At 40.3% G+C, this 20,135-nt stretch overlaps 1 protein-coding gene across 1 annotated transcript in view; it reads left to right on the top strand.

Annotated features, from left to right (window-relative positions):
- Positions 1–20,135, top strand: part of USP6NL (USP6 N-terminal like) — a 99,250-nt gene that overhangs the window by 62,046 nt on the left and 17,069 nt on the right. The window contains exons 5-7 of the mRNA XM_052651090.1: positions 8,985–9,065; positions 14,983–15,090; positions 18,993–19,102. Of these exons, the coding sequence (XP_052507050.1) occupies positions 8,985–9,065; positions 14,983–15,090; positions 18,993–19,102 (299 nt within the window). The remainder of the gene's footprint in view (positions 1–8,984; positions 9,066–14,982; positions 15,091–18,992; positions 19,103–20,135) is intronic.

Here is a 20,135-nt window from a genome sequence, read left to right as displayed (position 1 = left end):
CTCTGCAATTTTCTGGAAGAGTTTGAGTAGGATAGGTGTTAACTCTTCTCTAAATTTTTGGTAGAATTCAGCTGTGAAGCCATCTGGTCCTGGGCTTTTGTTTGTTGGAAGATTTTTGATTACAGTTTCGATTTCCGTGCTTGTGAGGGGTCTGTTAAGATTTTCTATTTCTTCGTGGTTCAATTTTGGAAAGTTATACTTTTCTAAGAATTCATCCATTTCTTCCAAGTTGTCCACTTTATTGTCATATGGTTGCTGATAGTAGTCTCTTGTGATTCTTTGTATTTCTGTGTTGTCTGTTGTGATTTCTCCATTTTCATTTCTAATTTTGTTGGTTTGATTCTTCTCCCTTTTTTGGTTGATGAGTCTGGCTAATGGTTTTTCTATTTTATTTATTTTCTCAAAGAACCAGCTTTTAGCGTTGTTGATTTTTACTATAGTCTCCTTTGTTTCTTTTTCATTTACTCCTGCCCTAATTTTTATGATTTCTTTTCTTCTACTAACCCTGGGGTTCTTCATTTCTTTTTCTAGTTGCTTTAGGTGTAAAGTTAGGTTATTTATCTGATTTCTCTTGTTTCTTGAGGTAAGCTTGTATTGTCTTGTCCTTCAGAACCCCTTCTTCTTTCCTCACTGGCCGCTCTTCCTTGGTTTCCTCTGCTTGTTCCTTCTCATCTTCATCTTTATTCTTTCTACTATGCCCCGGGGCTCAGGCCTGGAACTTCTCTCTCCTCAAGTACCTCTGTGAGCAAGCTTCCTGTCTCAGCCAGTGGCAGCTCCACCCATCCAATTTGCTGTCTAAAATCTCCCGAGTTGTCTTTGATGTCCTCTTTCACCCCACGCCTCCTCTGTTAGCTCAGGCTCGTCGTGAATTCAGTCTGACGCCTTCTCAGCATCTCCTCTTGTGCCACCTGGTTCACTGGAGCCTCTTCAGAGCTTCCAGCTCCCTGCTTCTGCCAGTGCGCCGCCCCTTCTCCCCACAGGCTGTCTGCTCACTGGAAGAATAAGCGGGATCATGTCACTTCTGAGGGGAGCGTAATGCCGACCCCCATCTTATCCACAGTAAAAGGGCAGGTCCTCAGAACAGCCTCAGAGCTACGCGCCTGGTTTCTGTCTCTCCCCTCCTCCTGTCTCCTGCTCTCCCGCAGGCCTCCTCAGTGCCCCCTGACTTGCCTGGCAGGTCCCTCGACAGCCCCCCGACCCCCGAGAACTACAAGACTGGGGGCTCCTCCCCCACGCAAGCTAGCCACCCGCTCCACCTTTACTTCTCTCTTAGCACTAACACTATCCAAGTCACTCAGCATTTCACTTACATCTGTACTTTGTCTGTTTCCACACTAGGATGTAACCTCTCTGAAGGGGGTTTCCTCTGCTTTGTTCACTGTTGCAGCCACAGAACCCAGAGCAGGGCACGTAGCGTGTGCTCAATAAATGGCGGCTGAGTGAATGACCGGGTGAACATAAGGATGTGTCCTGTCATGAAACACAGAGTTAAAGGCTGGCGGAGCTTGTCCTTTCCAGTGTGACAGCGTGCTTTATTTGAAAAATTAGAAAAGAGTTGGAAGGTGTCTTTCAACAAAATATGTCCGTATTTGGGAGAATAAAAATCTGGCGACCCATTACAGTACTGGCTTTTCTCTCCAGAGCCTCCTCTCTTCCCCTTTCAAAACGATTTCCTGGTCCAAAACATTCAGACATATGGGAATCAGAAGTATAGATGATTCAAAAAATGTGACAGTGAACTAAAGAAATAAGAGACAAAACGTTGTAGAGGATACATGTTTGAGGGAGGTTGTTTGTTTTTAAATTTTTTTAAAGAGATTTGCCTGTACCTAAAAGACCTCTTTACCCAATGGAATTCAAGTTACAATTAATGGATGTTCAAAGAGTTTAATATACTAGGACACCACTAAGAAATGACATGCATACCTTAACAGTTTAACACAAGACAGTTTTATATTCCCTGTCAATCTGTCTCTGGGAGAGGGAGTTCTGAGGCTGCTGACTGAGATTCTGTTCTACCCTCATCCATAAACTGAGCTCACATTGTGTGTGACCTGCCTTTCACAGCTTTGGTTTCTTCAAAGTGGGATGAGAACTCTAGACACATGAAAAGCAGTCTGAGGCTGGAAACTTTTTAGTTTATCCGGATTTCCCCCAATTTTTCTGGTTTCATCTTAGTCCATGTGTTCTTCAGTGACTGCCTAGACCAAATGTTCCAGGTCTGCCATTTCTAGGAGACTCATAAAAATTTCTGCATATATTGCTGCATTGAATAAACCAGTGGAAATGATAGCCTTGCGGAAGCTGTAAGTGTTTATTAGTCTTCACAGAGCATCCACCTGCAGTGTGAACTTCCTGCCTGCCATTTGAAAAGACTTGTACACTGATGCATAGTGAACTCAAGTCTCAGGGCTTTAGTTCCAGCTTTGTGGTGGTGGGTGTTTGGTTTTGTTTTAACATAGGCAATTCTCTGTTGAAAATAGGGGTAGTAGAAATCAGGCCTTCATAAGAGGATTGGTGTTGGTATTTGCAGAGTGCTTTGGATTCCCCCAGACAGACACATTAACAAATAAACAAACACACTTATTATATTTGCTCTGCAGAGAACACTATTAATAATGGATTATATTGTTTCTTTGAGCTTACTGATGCTTTTAATAAGGAGGAAAGTATATGTAAAACTATGAATTTTCCTGGATTCAGCTATTCGTTTTTGCAGTGTGGTATTTTGCATAGCTTAATGGAATATTGGAGCCTATTCAGATTTTTAAAATTATATCTTAATTTTATGTGCTGTGAAATCTTACTCAAAATACATGACTTTTCAATGTCATTCTTCTGTCAAAATACGTGTCTGCCTCTTGCACTCCTTATCCTCTCCTGACCTCTGCTGGTGAGGTCGAGGAGTGTGTGGCGTGGCTCAACTGTCTTCAGTCACATATCCTAATATTCAAAAAACATTGAAAGACTTGAACTTAATTAAAGTTCTAAGATTTCTTATTGTAGAAGAGAAGACTGTTTAATATTCATCCATGCATCGTATATGTGGTTAGCCTTTACTGTCTAGGTTATTGATCATGTTAGGAGTAGGAGTGTTGGACCCAATACAGGGTTACTGCATACTCGGTGGGTGACACAGCAGTTGTTGCTGCTACTGCTGAGTCACTTCAGTCGTGTCCGACTCTGTGACCCCATAGACGGCAGCCTACCAGGCTTCCCCGTCCCTGGGATTCTCCAGGCAAGAACACTGGAGTGGGTTGCCATTTCCCTCTCCAATGCATGAAAGTGAAAAGTGAAAGGGAAGTCGCTCAGTCCTGTCCGACTCTTAGTGACCCCCCTGGACTGCAGCCCACCAGGCTCTTCCATCCATGGGATTTTCCAGGCAAGAGTACTGGAGTGGGGTGCCACTGCCTTCTCTGGCAGCAGTTGTTAAGTACTTCCTATTCAGCTGGTCCTGCATGGGCTTAAAGTATAGTCTCCGATCACTAGAGATTGAGGCAACAAAGAAGATATTGGTCCCATTTTTAATCCTTAAACCCTACTTGCCCCAATGTGAGGGGCCAGTCTTGATTCAGAGGGGATGCCAATTTAAGATGATCAGGTATTAAACTGCAAGCTTCAAATGGAAGTTTTTCCTTTTGATAATGTGTTGTCCTGACATTCTCAGGGGAGTAGAATTTTCTTGTGCTGGGGTCTCCTGTGTGATTTTTAAAACTGCAATGATGAGCACATCTAGTAGCCATTCCCCCTGAAAAAGTACCCCTGTTTCTTTAAAGAAATGGATGATCTAGGTCTAGGATAGAAAAAGTATAAAGTGAACCTGAATTAATTTGTGCCAGATTGGGCATGTCTAAAGGATCCACTTGAAGAGGGGAAATCTACAACCAGGTAAGAGGGAGTCCAACCAAATTTGGGACGACTTGAGCCTCAAAAGGAATAATGATGATAATAATGGGTTATAACACAATGAATGAATAAAATAGTTCTTTATACCATCAGTTCAGTTCAGTTGCTTAGTCGTGTCTGACTCTTTGTGACCCCATGGACTGCAGCACACCAGGCCTCCCTGAGTTTACTCAAACTTCTGTCCATTGAGTCAGTGATGCCATCCAACCATCTCATCCTCTGTTGTCCCCTTCTCCTCCTGCCTTCAATCTTTCCCAGCGTCAGGGTCTTTTCAGATGAGTCAGTTCTTCACATCAGTTGGCCAAAGTACTGGAATTTCAGCTTCAACATCAGTCCTTCCAATGAATATTCAGGACTGATTTATTTCCTTTAGGATGGAGTGGTTGGATCTCCTTGCAGTCCAAGGAGTCTTCTTCAATACCGCAGTTCGAAAGCATCGATTCTGTGGCACTCAGCTTTCTTTATGGTCCAACTCTCACAGCCATACATGACTTCTGGACAGTCCATAGCCTTGACTAGACCATCTTTACTCCATAGTGATATTAAAAATTGGGTGGGACTCAGGAGGGAAAACGTTTTAATAGAAAAATATCAGTAATATAGAAAGAATGAGAGGGGGAAAAAAACCCACAAAAATGGTTAAAAAAAAATTACCACACACACATGAAAAGCGTAAAAAACCATTTTACCACCATCAGAATTGATTCAGGCAGAAATTATAGAGGATGAGAAGACCACTGAGTAGAGTTGTTAAGGAGCAGGATGTCCACAGTATCTTAAAGTGTACCACCCAGATTACATATTAGTTACAAAAGGGAATGTCTCTGTTAACAGAGAAGTTGGGCAAATACCACTTAACCAAGGCATCAGCAGTTACATCACAGATAATGGTGCAGATCAGCACGAGCTGTCAGTGGGTGCCATAAGGACACAAAATCTGTTATGTAGTATTCCCACCAAAATCTCAGGGAAACAATTAGACAAAGTCAGATAGTGCAGACTAGACCCTTCAAAAATCAACATCATGAAAGACAAAGGCCAGGAGACTGTTCTAGAGTGAAGGGAACTAAAGAGGTGTCTTCTCTCCACCCCACCTAAGAAAAAACAGCTTTACAGACATTTTTGAGACTACTGGGGAGTTTGGTATATGGATGGTTTATTATGAAATAATGAACCAATTTTAAATTTCTTGAAGGAGTCTGATAGTAGTGCTATGATTATGTAGGATAATGTGTCTTATTCTTAGGTAAATATTTGGAGTGTTCATGATGTCTGTGATTTTCTAATAGATCAGCCCCCCAATAAAAAAGCACCCCAATATAAATAGATTAAATCTGGCAAAATGTTAGTAATTGATGGATTTTGCTGAAGCATATATAAGTATATGGTGCATTGGTCTTCCAACTTTCTGCAGGTTTGAAATGTTTCAGTAAAAATTAGAGAAAGTAAGATGTCGATGTATAAAGTCAACAGAGCTATTCACTAGCAGTTTTGTATAGATTCCTAACAGAGGCATGAAAATACATTGTGTGTTGGGAATGACAGATAGTTCAAGATGACCAGGTCATCAAAGCAGCAGAAAACTGGAAGGTGAGTTTGTGTTATCCTGTGTTAGAGCCATCTGTGTAGACATTTGAACTTCATTTGTAGATAATGGTTAGCCCTTGAGGATTTTTTAAACTGGGACTCACATGAAAGGTCACAGCAGTGTGGAGGCTGGCTTGCAGCCACTCCGGGCTGCCTGTGCGCTCTTGCCCTTGTCTAGGGATGAGCACTGCCTCAGTTCCGCCCCAGGACAGGCAGAGGAAGTGATGGAAGCAGGAGATATGGGCGGGGCCGGTGAGTGAGGTTTGGGTCTAGCAGGAAGGTAGATGGAGATTGCAGAGCTAAGCTTGTAGGCTGATTGCCTCAGTGGCTGGTGGCACTGTCAGTCCACAGCAGGGAGGGAAGGGTGGTAGCACCGTGGTTAGGGAGTCCTTTCGGGTGCGTGGAGTTTGACCTGGCTGCTGAACTTCTAGGTGCGGTTCTCCCTTGCTGCTCTTGTTCTGGTGTCTTGGTGTCAGTGAGTCCGCGGCAAGCCTGCTTTTCTAGAGCATTTAAGTTCATACTTGTCACGTGTATTTTCAGAATAGATTCTGGAGTTGATAAGCTGTAGCATCTTTGCTGATAAAGTATATTTTATCCTCTTATTACAGATTCATGAGTGCATTCAAATCTGGTATAGTTGATCTGACAGTGTTACAGAGTTAACACTTAAGCCTGATGGAATACCAATGTATAATTTTATACTGGTGTATAATTTTAAAATCTTACAGCCTGGGAGCTCTACCCAAAATTTTTCCTTTTTTTTTTGCTGTAGGGGAAAGAAAAGCATACTTAATAGTTCTTAAAATTGTGCATATGTGTTTTATGCTTGCATGTAAGAATGTGAAGCATTGAAAATAATCTCTCTGTATATATGATGAGTGTTAGAATACAAAAATGTGCCTTTTTAAAAAAAGGATAGCTGTTTCTTAAAGAGAGTTACTGACAATTTAATAGTCATAAAAAGGAAAGATAGCAGGAGGCCTGCTAGACCTCAGCAGGGCTTTTCCTGGCAAAGGATATGTTACCATGCTCTTGGCTTGGCTTGAATTATTTGGTGCTTTCCTGTTGGTGGAGAAAGGGATTGAGCTTTGAGGAAGTCGGAGGAGGAAGTGCAGAACAGTAAAGTGACTGAATAGCTCCTTAGATCCATCTTAATTTTTCACAGTTGGCCTTCTCTGAAGTCACATTCAGCAGAAACATTAATTAGATTTCAGTGCCCTGCTGAGGTTTAAAATTAAACATATTTCTGGAACCATCTGTAGCATTTTATCACTAATAATATAATGAAGAATATGCTTAATCTTTTGAAAAATGAGAAGCATAACAGTATCTTTTGCTCACAAGTGATCATCTTTGGTTATGAAAAATCCATCAAAATTTTTAGAAGAGCAAAGAAGTAATTAAAAAGTTTTAAGGATATAATCCTCCCCCCCCCCCCCCCCCGCAAAAAAAATTGCGTCAAAGTATTCTGATTGGTGATGGAGGCCTGGTGTGCTGCGATTCATGGGGTCACAAAGAGTCGGACGCGACTGAACCGAACCGATTCTGATTGGTGAGAATCTTTTCCAAATTCAGGATTTCTTTGGGAATTTATGCTTCTTTTGCATCTAAAAATGTTGATGGTGGGCCTGTGCCATCTGCCTGTTTGGGGCTGGATTTGTCCAAGAGCTGAGATTCCCGCAAGGAGAGCCAGGTGGAGGCAAGGGCCTAGGACGGGGCGGCCCAGCGCGCACAGGTCCTGGGGCCAGACAGCCTGGCTTTGACCTGACCAGAGGGGAACGTGGAGAAGTCGGTTGGCTCCTGTGGGCCTCTGTCTCCTTATTTGTGAAGTGAGGAGAGCTATGCCTACCTCATAGGGGTGTCATGAGCATACAGTTTTGAGCATAAAACGTCCCTTCAGAACTGTTCTTTCCCGTGTGGTCCTTTGTTTCCTTCACTCTTTAGATGCGCTTAATACACTTACAGAGGCTTTCAGGGAAGAACATGCTGCCATTGAAGAGAATTAACAAAACAGCAGCAGCTCACTTGCTCCTAGGAATTCTGTTGTTTTGTTCTCACAAAAGCGTGATCACTAGGTGTGGGCCCTGCATCTCTTTTCCAGGCAGTGAGAGGCCACAGGCACCTTGCTTGGCCTTCGTGGAGGGAGGTATCGCTGGGGGAAGGAGGTCAGGTGCACAGCAGCGGGTGGCCGCCTGGAGAGAGACTCGCTTCCCGGGTCGCGGCCCACCCACATGTGCTTTCTGATGGGCTGTACACTCAGGTCTTTTTTTCTGAATGTACCAATCAGGTAAGTCACTCTACCACTGTGAGAGTTAATAAGAGATTGGAGGGCAGGCTGGAGGACTTAGGAAAAAATCCCTTCTCCTGGAATCCAGAGTGAGGGAGAAGCTTTTTCTCTACCATCTCCCCCCTTCCCTTATCCCCCTCCACCCCGTTCCCAGCTTTGCCCAGAATCTTAATTTAGTGACAGTCGAGACCTCCGACTATGTGTTCAGCCTCAGCTCGGGAGGCGTCCTTTTTTAGCCCCTGTGGTGCCGCATTGTCTGAGAAGTGTATCTGTCCGTGCTTCTCGGAATTTTGCACTTGATAAAGACCCTAACAGTCTTCCAGCTCTGCACTCAGGTGCACCTTCTTTGCCGTCCTGGGTGGGTGGCATTGCTCCCTCCACAGGATTTGAGTCGCCCTCTCTGCCTGTAGGCCCAGCACTGTGTGTTCCGTGTCAGGCGCCCTTGAGCAGATGGTGAACTTTCCCAAGGGCAGCAACAGTTACTTACGTTGTACAGTTTTCACTAGCATAATGCTAGTTATGTAATGATCTCCCAATAATATCCAGTTCTCCTTTACAAAAACCACCTTTGTCACTGAAAGAATTAAAATGCCACAATTCAGTAAAATGTTAAAGAAGAGAATGGAATTTTGAAGTTGTATTAAAGATATTTCAACATATTTTAAAATTTCCTTTTGGCTTAACTTTGTAAAATACCAAGTACTTAGTCACCAAGTCATGTCCAATTCTTTGCGACCCCATGGACTGTATGTAGCCCGCCAGGCTCCTCTGTCCACAGGGATTCTCCAGGCAAGAATACTGGAGTGGGTTGCCATACCCTTCTCCAGGGAAATTACCCAGAGTTAGATTAATTTGAAATGTTAGAAAATCTGAGTGACTCCTTTCTCTTTACCTGTCTCTCCTGTGTGTTTTAACTTAAGCTGCTGCTGCTGCTAAGTCACTTTAGTTGTGTCCTACTCTGTGTGACCCCATAGACGGCAGCCCATCAGGCTCTGCCGTCCCTGGAATTCCGAGAGTACTATTGATACAGCAGTAATCAAGTGTCCAACTATTTTTTAAAAAGTTAAGATACTTGCTGTCCAATGTTGCATAACTTTTTTTGTAGTTCTTTTTTCAGCAGCATTTTCCTTGACATTTTTTGGTAATTTGTAAGTAAAAGAAGTCTGAAACAAACAATAACAATGAATTTCAATTTTATTTTTAGCAAAAGCACCTGGAAATTGAAAGAACTACTAAATGGTTGAAAATGCTAAAAGGATGGGAAAAATACAAGAACACTGAAAAGGTAATTAAAATATTACTTCCTTATGAAGTGGATTTTCCTAGTAAAATTTCCTCTCTCATGATAAGAATATTACATGCATATTCTTAAAAATTTTTTTAAATTTTAATTTAATTGCGTGAATGAAGTCAAAGTCTCTCAGTTGTGTCCAACTCTTTGCAACCCCATGGACTATACAGTCCTTGGAAATCTCCAGGCCAGAATACTGGAGCAGGTAGCCTTTCCCTTCTAGGGTATCTTCCCAACCCAGGGACTGAACCCAGGTCTCCCACATTGCAGGCGGATTCTTTACCAGCTGAACCACAAGGGAAGCCCAAGAATACTGGAGTGGGTAGCCTCTCCCTTCCCCAGGGGATCTTCTCAATCCAGGGATCAAAGCCAGGTCTCCTGCATTGCAGGCGAATTCTTTACCAGCTGAACCACAGGGAAGCCCAGGAATACCAGAGTAGGTATCCTATCCATTCTCACAAAGGATCTTCCCAACCCAAGAATCAAACCAGGGTCTCCTGCATTGTAAGCAGATTTTTTACCAGCTGAGTTATCTGGAAAGCTCCTGAGTGGAATGCCTTGAATTAGGACTCTCTGTGCTGTCACAGAATACCCAGTTTAGACTGGTTGCAGGAATTGAGAGGACGTGGTGGGCAGCCCAGAGGTCGTCAGGCTTTCAGGGGTGACGGAATTCGGCTGCTTAGTTAACATTGCTGCTTGTGATTTCGTTTCTTTCCACCTCCCTCTGCCTGCTGTGATGTCAGCCTGCTGAACGTGGCTTCCCTTTGGGGTCAGGGTTATTGCAGTCACTCTAGGTTTGGTATCCATCTGTCTTCCTGCTCAGAAGGAGAGAAGTTTTGTTTCGAAAAGTGTTCGTGAACAGGAGCATGTCCTGTCCTAAAGCATCTAGCTGATCACCCTCCTAAATCTTTTTGCTCGGCATTGAGTATAGGTTGTTCTAAATCAGGTTTGTTTTTTTTTAATGCATACATCTATTAATATTCCTACTTATCTCATCAGAAAAGTTTTTCAGTATTGTTAAGCTGTGAAGTTCCTAGTAGTTGAAGTTTTCCAAATTCTAACTTTTGCTTGAAAGGGCAAAAGTTATCAGTGGCAAAAATACTGTTAGGTATTTTCCTTAAGGGCTTCCCAGGTGGTTCAGTGGTAAAGAATCTGCCTGCCAATGCCAGAGACTTGAGTTTGTTCCCTGGATTGGGAAAATCCCTTGGAGAAGGAAATGGTAACCCACTCCAATATTCTTGCCTGGGAGATCCCTTGAAAAGAGGAGCCTGGTGGGCTACAGTCCATGGGGTCACAAACAAGTTGGACATGACTTAGAGACTAAACAATGACAACAAATTTTCCTTAAAGTAACAGGCTTACTTCCTTTATATATTTTACTTCATTTATTTTTGAGCAACTGTCTGCTAAACACCCAAGTCTAACAAACCATGGTTTGTTAGTCAGTCATTTTTTCAGATTAGTGTCCTTGTCAAAAGCAGTTGGTTCAGATTGCAGTTCAATTTCATAAATGCTCTTACTTGAGGCTGGCACTGTGCTCTGTGTGTCCTACCTCATGACCCAGAATATTAATAAGATGTGTCTTCAGGATTGAGATTGAGTGAAATTAATAGTTTCCACTGCTTCATCAAGGGCATTCAAGTGCACTGACCTCTGTTTTAAGCTGTAATCAAAGAACACAGTGAGTGCCCCCACAGTGCTTCTCCTGCCTTGGCTTGTGGCAAGGTGCCAGGAGCTTCAGCTCTGCTGAGGGGCCATGAACTAAGGTTTTTCTGCGCCCAGTGCCAAAGTCAGCGCAGGGAAAGAGGCCAGTAATGTTTTAGTATCATTAAGAAAACAGTTTGCATGGCCCATGCCTTGAGAACTGCTGACAACTAAGCCTCTGTTTCCTCATCTTTGAAATGGAGATAATAATACCCATTTCAAAGAGATGAAGATTTCATGATTTTATGCAGGTAAGCCATTAGGCATTGCACCTCACATGTAGTAAGCATTCACTACCAGTTTTTTGAAGGGAGGTTAGATAATTTAAAAAAAATTTTTTTAAGAGAAAAAAGAAATCTTCCATAATCCTACAACAAAACTGAGTTAACTGTTATGATTTTTGTCTGTTTCCTAACATTTTTTTTCTATACAATATATGTACATTTTCCTATTTACATAGATATAAATTGTTGTGTGTCAGCCTTTGCCAACAGGAATTCCAGGGAGCATCAGTTCCTTGGGTTCTAATAGATATTTTTACATGGAAGCAGTGTTGCCTACTGATTAAACAGTAGACTATCCCAGGTTCAAACCCCAGCTCTGCCACGTTACTAGCCGTGTGACTTGGGGGAAGGTATTTAACCTTTTTTCTGCCTTAGTTTGCTTGTCTGTAAAATTAGGGTAATCACAATACTTCTTCACCGAGTTGTTTTGAGGATTAAATAAGATAATATGCAAAGCACCTGACACTTAATATGCGGTCAGTAAGTGTTGCTTATTATTCATGAGAGAGAGGCTCTTCGGTTAAGTCACTTTGGGAAAATTAAAACTGAACAAAGGTAAGCAGATTTCTTTACTACAAGATTTTCAGCATCTTTAGTATGTGGTAGAAATTTTTTAAAGGGACATTAAATTCTGTGACATTTATTCAGCCTTGAAAATCTTTTTGTCGTGGGGTATCTCCCAGGAATAACATCACTTTTCTTTTGGAGCATCCTAAATATCCCCATTTAAATTCCATTAGACCATTACTGTTTTATTTTCATCAGGAGTAAGTTCATTTCTGGGTTACTAATTTTATGTTTCAAGAAGAATCCTTTCCGAGTAGAATATTGGTCATGATCTCTGTGCTCTGGTTTAACACTCTGCTTCTCAGACTGACCTAAAGCTGACAAGTCCTTCACCTGATGTCTTTGTGGAAAGATCTGTCAAGTACTAATTACAGAATCTCTCATGATGCATTGTACCTACGCTTTAATCTCAGCTTCAGTCCAATAAAATACTTGTAGAATTATATGACTTTATGTCCTTCTCTAGTATACATATGTCTGTGAAAGTATGTAAGCCTTTGTTAAAATGAGCATTCTCCTCGGCTGTTATCCTGACAGCAGCTCTGCTAATGTACTTCTCAGTGAGAGAGATTTTAATGGAGCTTTCTTTCATGCATCATTTTAAAGCACTTTCTCACAACTATAATGAATGCTAGAATTATTTGATGATATATATGGTCCAACTGGTATGAGGCAGAATACACCTTCTAAAAGAATTGCTGCTCTCAGTTTATACCCAGTCTTAGATTACATTGAAGTTAAAAAATAGTGTATATTTTTCTTCTCTTCCAAAGGAAAGTATATGTTTTCTCTCAACAGAATCCTTACTTATATGGTAGTAGTACAAAGAAATATCTAAAAATATCTTGAAATAAAAATATATAGGTCTGATAGAGAATATTTGTATTTTTAGAATATAAGCTTTAATGAAAAAAATTGCCATTAAGGTTGCCTGTGTTTTCACAATGACTGCCCCCTATGTATAGTCACACTGCATTTTTAAAATATAATCTATTAAATGAAAAGATGAAGTTATCTCTGCTGGCAGAGACCATTCTGATTTAACTAGTTGTGATATTATTGTGTCTGGGCTCTGTCATAACAGTGTTCCTACAATGGAGATATATATATGTGTGTGTGTGTATTGGAGAAGGAAATGGCAATCCACTCCAGTGTTCTTGTCTGGAGAATCCCAGGGACGAGGGAGCCTGGTGGGCTGCCGTCTATGGGGTCACATAGAGTCGGACATGACTGAAGTGACTTAACAGTGTGTATGTGTGTGTGTGTGTGTGTGTATATATATATATATATATATATATATATATATATATATGGTGTTTTGTTTTGTTTTGTTTTGTTTTGTCAAATAACTGAATGGACCTTTGTTGGTCAGGTAACTGACAGACTTGTATTAGCCAACATTTGATTCAACTGATAGGAAAATGGAGACACGATGTATAGAAATAAATTTCCCAAGGCTGTTTTTAACAATAAGCAAGAGATGGTGTGTCCAGATGCCGGGGCTTGCTTATTGTCTGTTTGCTTAGAAGTCCCTTTTGGTGTGTATCAGTTAAAGACCAGAAGGAAATAGAATGTGCTTGTTAAGAAGCATGGGGCCTCATGGATGGTTTAAAACTCTCAGATCCAGACTCGGGAGACTTGTGCCTATTTGGAGTCAGTAATTTATATATAATTGTTGAATACAGAATTGAACAAAAGCAATAAGTAATGTCTAAAATCTTTGTGAGTGATGCAGTATAAGAAATGCATGTGGTTCTTATTTTACTCATGGAAAAACATCTGTCTAATGGACATGCAAGTATGTCCATCAAAGGTGATCTCTTTACTTGCCATCATTGCTTATAGTTTAACATCTTTACTGTGGAAATTCAGGAGAGAATTTGAAGTCGCTTTTAGTGGATTATATTCCTTTAAAAAGTTAAGTTTATTATAAATTTGAAATGAATATAGGTGATAAGCTTTCTCTGGAAAATCTTAAAGTCACTTAAAAAAAAAAACCACAGACACTCAGTTTGCAGTTAATGGTGCTAAGTGTTTAGCACATGGGAAATGCTGAAGCAGAATGGAATTTACACACAGCCTTTCTGTACATATTCTTGCAGTTACATCTACTGCTTGACTTAATGCTTCAGTGTTTCTAGTCACTGCCGAAATTTCAAATTTGAGACCGTACTGTGTTTATACCAAAGGAACAAAACTGAAATTATGTATGTGATTATCTAATTGAGTCAACCTCACAGTATGCACTGTTTCACAGGAAAAGTCATTCTACAGTGTTATTTAAATTCAGTTTCTTAAAGCCACATCATGATTTAGTAAAGGCTTCATTTTAAAAAATCTAAGTAGTATAATTGTAGAAGTTGAAGCTCTGCTTATTAGTTCATAGCTCATCAGCATTTTGGTTATTAGTTCTAATATCTTATTTTCTCAGCCATGCTATCGAAATATTATTTTGTTCGTAATGGTAACTGTGTACTTATTTTTACCTTGTTCCTGAAGTTTCTGCCATGATTTGTTTCATCACTTCCTTTTAAGTTTTAAAGTTTCCTTATGTACAACTTTGTAGTGAGCATAATAAATATGTTATTTTGAATATGTGATTAGCTTTAAAGAAAAACGTGAATCACAAGAAGTTGGAGAGGTATGCTGAGTCTTAAGATTCTTAGAGTGATAGCAGTGTCAAGTACCCAAAGAGTTAAGAGTTACTGATGATTTATACATAATTTCATTCAGAAGTGGTGCTCCTTCTTGATGGAAATTTATCACTATTTTTGTCTGGTCAGATAGGATCGATGTCATTAGGAAAAGAACAAAAGTTTTCCTGAAGGAACTCTCCACAGAGTTGAGAAGAGAGGGAAAGAGGGAGCGTGTGTGTGTTAGGACAGGGGAGGGGGGAGATGAATAAAGACTGGGGGCCACAATGAGTTGTGAGATAGAAGGTTCTGGAGAGACTCCATGAAGACACTGTGGCACAAGAGAACCGTTTTGTTATTCTGAGCCTTCTAGATGTATGAGGGAAAGAAGGGAGTTGTGTAACTAGGTAGGCACATCAGTGGGGAACGTGTCAGACGCTCACAACTTCAGAAGGAGCCAACTGTGCTCCTGTGTCTGAAGACGCACCTTTGCAGTGAATGAAAACGCTAATGTATGGACGTACTTGACATCTTCTTACTTGTTTGTTCTGTCCTTTCTGTGTATATGTCCCTGTTCAGATCTAAAGAGGAAAGGTAAGAGGATCCAAGAGAGTTAAATTTTATCAGTTACCAGGAATCCTTTGAAAAGAGTAACTGAAATGATTTAAGGGACTAGTCTGAGCTTTGTGTTTGTAACTTCCAGTTTATGTTTCTTTCCATAAGTTTCATAGGAGAATTTACAAAGGAATCCCACTCCAGCTCAGAGGTGAAGTCTGGGCACTGCTCCTGGAGATCCCCAAAATGAAGGAAGAGACCAGAGACCTGTACAGTGTGAGTACCGAGAGCCAGCCTGGCGTTTTGAAACCATCAGTCACGGTTGGGGCATATTCGTAAGGAAAATTAACACCTGGTTGCAGCTATTCATTTGCAGTGCAGTATTAGTAATAGATTTACAGTGTCACTTTTAGAGGTTTTAGGAAAATAATAGCAGAATTCAGTTTATCCAGCAGCTGCGTGTGTATGACTGTCAGTTTTCTTCTTTGTCCCAAGATTGTTATGGCGTTTCTAGGTTTTATTATTCGTTAATAAAAGTGACCAGCAAGACTTGGAAATTGGCCAGTGCATTAAATTTACCTCCTTGTCATCTCAGCTATAGCCTTTCTAAAACCTAAATTTTATATTAACCTTGGGAAGGAATAAGAAATGTATATCTAAAAATAAATGTTCCTCTGAAAGTATATATAAATAGAATAAGTTAGAATAACTGAAATGAAGAAAACTTATAATTTAAACCCAGTATTAATTAGAAAAGGAACTTCAGAATGCTCTTTTGATACCTTCCTGTTTATGTATAAGTAAAATTTCATCAAAAATAAGGTACCCATGGTGCATGGGTTTATTTCTGGGCTTTCTATCTTGTTCCATCGGTCTATGTTTCTGTTTTTGTGCCGGTACCATACTGTCTTGATGACTGTAGCTTTCTGGTATAATCTGAAGTCAGGAAGGTTGATTCCTCCAGCTCCATTCTTCTTTCTCAAGACTGCTTTGGCTATTTGGTGTCTTTTGTGTTTCCATATGAATTGTGAATTTTTTTGTTCTAGTTCTGTGAAAAATACCATTGGTAATTTGATAGGGATTGCATTAAATCTGTTGATTGCATTTGGTAGTATAGTCATTTTCGCAGTATTGATTCTTCCTACCCAGGAACATGGAATATCTCTCCATCTGTTTATGTTGTTTCTAATTTCTTTTATTAGTGTCTTATAATTTTCTGTGTACAGTTCTTTTGTCTCCTTAGGCAAGTTTATTCCTAGATATTCTTTTTGTTGCAGTGGTGAATGGGATTGATTCCTTAATTTCTGTTCCTGATTTTTCATTGTTAGTATATAGAAATGCAAATGATTTCTGTATATTGATCTTGATTCCTGCAACTTTACTAGAGCTAATCAGTGAATATAGCAATTTTCTGATACTATCTGTAGGGTTTTCTATGTACCGTATCATGTCATCTGCAAACAGTGAGAGCTTTACTTCTTTTCTGATCTGGATTCCTTTTCTTTCTTTTTTCTTCTCTGATTGCTGTAGCTAGGACATCCAGAATGATGTTGAATAATAGTGGCAAAAGGGCATATATGTATACCTATGGCTGATTCATGTTGAGGTTTGACAGAAAACAGCAAAATTCTGTAAAGCAATTATCCTTCAATAAAATATAAATTAAAAAATTTTTTTCATCAAGATGTAAAGTTATAAATATTGGTTAATTTAAGCAGTTACTTTTTTTTTTTTCTTCAACAGTTACTTTTTTAAAAAAAATAAGACTTTTTAAATTAATTGTTTGGACCCTCCACAGATTATGAATTTTTGTCTTGGGATTTTAGAGTTTCAAATTATTTTAAATGGTTGATTAGATATTGATTTGGCCGGAAAGTTTGTTTGGGTTTTTCTGTAAGATGTTATGGAAATTCAATGAGAATAAAACTACTTTTCCTTCATCTACTAAGATTTTTCTCAAACAGTGAAATAGTGGTGGGTCTTGAGCCGGTGCTCTTACCTCCTGTTTCTCCCATTCTTTTAACTGTATCTCACTGTTATCTGTCTCTCTGGGGTCTTGTGATCTGTGTCACAGATGGCAGGGGTCTGGCCACAGTGGTCAACAACCTCACCTGAAGCCTTAGCAAGGCTGAAGAGTGTTGTCGGCCAGACCCACAATGAGGTGGCTAGTTTTTCATCCAGGTGCTTTCCACTATACTTCTGCCCTCAGGTTTATAGGCTCATTGGATCCTATTTCTTTTAAGTAAGTGTTTATTCTTTATTATTGTGACATTCATGGACTCAGTCTCAGATTACCCAGGAAGTTGCTTACCTCCTTTTGTTAAGATAAATATCCTTAATTTCCTGTATTCTGCCCTTAGCTTGTCACCATTCTGGGGCATAAGTAATCTTTCTGTTCTGTTGTCTTTTACCTGCTTAACTGGGCTTTGCTTCTGTCATGAGGTCTTTTTTGTGTTAAGTTTTCTTGTCCTCTAGAATAATTCATATTATAGATGTGTTTGGGTGTTTTTCTCCTTTTCAACTAAATTGTATTTTAAAGCATATTTTATCATGTCTCGTCAAGCCTTTCCTTTCTGGGGAAGGGGAGGATGAGAAACAGAGGGCCTGTGGGCTGGAGAGGGCACAGACACATGGAGGAAAATGTGGGGGAGTGGATGCCCTGAACTGGGGAAGACCAGCCTTTCCCTCCACTTGACTGCCAGAACATTAGCAGTTGGGCACTTGTCCTCCTGAGGGGGGATCAGAAGCGTGTTTCCCTAGGAATCTGACCAGCCCAAGAAAATAACCCCCAAACTCCTAACTGCAGGGGAGGCCCAGTGAAAGCAGCTGGACCACTCTCCAGTGAAGACAGTTGTGAAGCCCGTCTGCACACATAACTTTCCATCAGCTTTCTTGTGTCTTCTTTCAAATACAAGCAGACAGTGAGGAGAGGAGCTAGGAGCTAGCATGGAAAATAGGAACAAGTGGAAAAAGCAACTTATGAGAAACAGACCATAGAGCAAGAAAAAAACAGAAGAGCTATTGCTGATGTCTTCAGAGGGATAAAAAGAGATATTGCATCCATAAAACAAGTATAGGATGCTATAAAAGGAATATTTGAGAACAACAGAGCCTATGAATATAAAAGATGATAATAGAAATGAAAAATTCTAGAGGAGGGTTTGAAAATGACAAGTGAAGAAGTTTCCCAGAAAATAGATTGTGAAGTCAAAACTCAACTCAATGAGTTTTTAAGATTGAAAAGATCCATCAAATGCCCAAACCTGTGGTTAAAAATAGATCCAGACCAAACACAGAAATTGCAAGTTTCAGAACTTAGAGATAGAAGTTCCTTTCTTATAAAGAAGAAGGAATTAGAATGGCAACACTGGAAGCCAGAAGACAGTGAAGGTGATACCTTTTGAGCAAAAATATTTTCTAACTTAGAATTCTAAAGTAGTCAAATAGCTAAGAAAGAAGGTAGACTTAATAGACATTCAGAGCATCAAAAATTGATCTTCCACACGTCTTTTCACAAAATCTACTGGAGGCTGAGCTCCTCAGAACAAGGAAATAAACCAAGAAAGATGTGAGATGCAGGAGCCAGGAAACCTAAGCAAAGCAAGGCCTAGCAGATGTTTGTGAAGGGGAACCCCTGAGAAGTCCCACTGAGCAGCTGGTCCGAAGGCCCGAGGAGCCGAGTCTGCGGGGAGTAGAAAACAGGAGGTGCCAGAGGCTGACAGCAGCCTGAAGTGAACCTGGGTCAAATTAGCAACACTGCATAGAAAACAAGCCCATTGAGAAACGGGAGGCCGGGCAGTGATAAGCCCCAAGGCAAACCAGAACGCTGTGTTGGAAAGAAGAAAGGAATCGCCTTGGAAAGAAGAAGGGAATCGCCGTGAACTGCCTGGCTTGCCTGGGAAGAGTCTTAGCAACGCAAACTCCAAACATTTTCCATCCAAATGAAAATCTAGCTGTCTTGAGAGGATTGGAGGGGAGGAGGCCAGGCAGGGTGGTGGTGTGTGGACAGAGGGAGGCCCTTCACTGTGCATCTTGTTATATTGTTTTTATTTTGGAACCATAGAAATGGCTTTCCTAAATCTAAAAAGTTTTTTAATGAGAATTATTTTCCTGTTTGTCATAGACTTTTTGACATTTGATTTCCATTAAAATGTGCTTTCTTCTCTTTTTCCCTCCAGAAATTAAAACACAGAGCACGGGGTTGTTCGCCTGATATCAGACAGATAGACCTTGATGTCAACCGCACATTTAGGGACCATATCATGTTTAGAGACAGATACGGTGTGAAGTAAGTAAAGTTTAATACTATAAACTATGAATAGCATTTACAAATAGTCTTTATCAACTTGAAATGTGAGTGTTTGGAATATCTTATATAGGTGATAATTTTGCTTCCACCTCTGAGGGTTTAAATTTTGGTAGATCCTTTGGTCCGTATCATGTAAACTTTAGGATATAAGTTAGCTTAAATTTTTAATCTTTGACATATCTGTGCTATATTATTTGCTATAATGTCATTTTTTGATCTAGAAATTCTTAAATATATGGTAGATACTCTTATTAAAAATCTCAGAAAAGAACTGAGAGATTTTGTTACTTTTTGAGAACCATGTCAGTAATAAATGCATTCTTAGACCCTTGATTCCATGCATGGGTGAAACTAAAAAAAGGGAAATGAGTGAATAAAACGACAGTGACTGTTTAGGAATGAAATGTACAGTTTTGCTGTCCTCCGTATCAGTTAAGGTTCACCCAGAGAAATAGAAACCAGTAAGAGATGTAAACTGAGGGATTTGCTGTGAGGAATTGGGTTCCAGTGTGCCGGAACTGACTAGCAAGTTCAAGGTCCATGGTGCAGATGTCAGGAAGGGCCTTAGGAGCTCTTATGACCTTTTGACCGATTGCACCAGGGCTTCCCAGATTATGGAGGGTAATCTCCCTGACTTCAAGTCAACTGATTGTGTGTTTTGGTTACGTTTACAAAAGACCTGCTTCACAGCCGCACCTCCATTAGAGTTTGTGTATCTGGGGATTGCAGCCCCTCCAAGTGCACAGAAGAAGCTCACTATCACAGACCACACTCATCAACTTTATTTTTGAATAAAGACAATAAAGTTGTACTTCCTTATAATATTCTGTACTTCCACAACTATTCTGCTTACAACTCAAATTATGCCAACCCCCTCCCGACAGAATGATGCTGAGTCCTTGGGGATATGTACTCTTTTTGCTTTGATATGTATAACCTAAATGCTGTGATATAAAGTCAGCTATTATGAAACATCTAATGGTAGATGGGGACATAGGGAAAAGAGATGGAA

The sequence above is a fragment of the Budorcas taxicolor genome, chromosome 13, assembly GCF_023091745.1.
Source record: "Budorcas taxicolor isolate Tak-1 chromosome 13, Takin1.1, whole genome shotgun sequence".
Taxonomy (NCBI): Eukaryota; Metazoa; Chordata; class Mammalia; order Artiodactyla; family Bovidae; genus Budorcas; species Budorcas taxicolor.
This window is presented reverse-complemented; position numbering and strand designations above follow the sequence as displayed.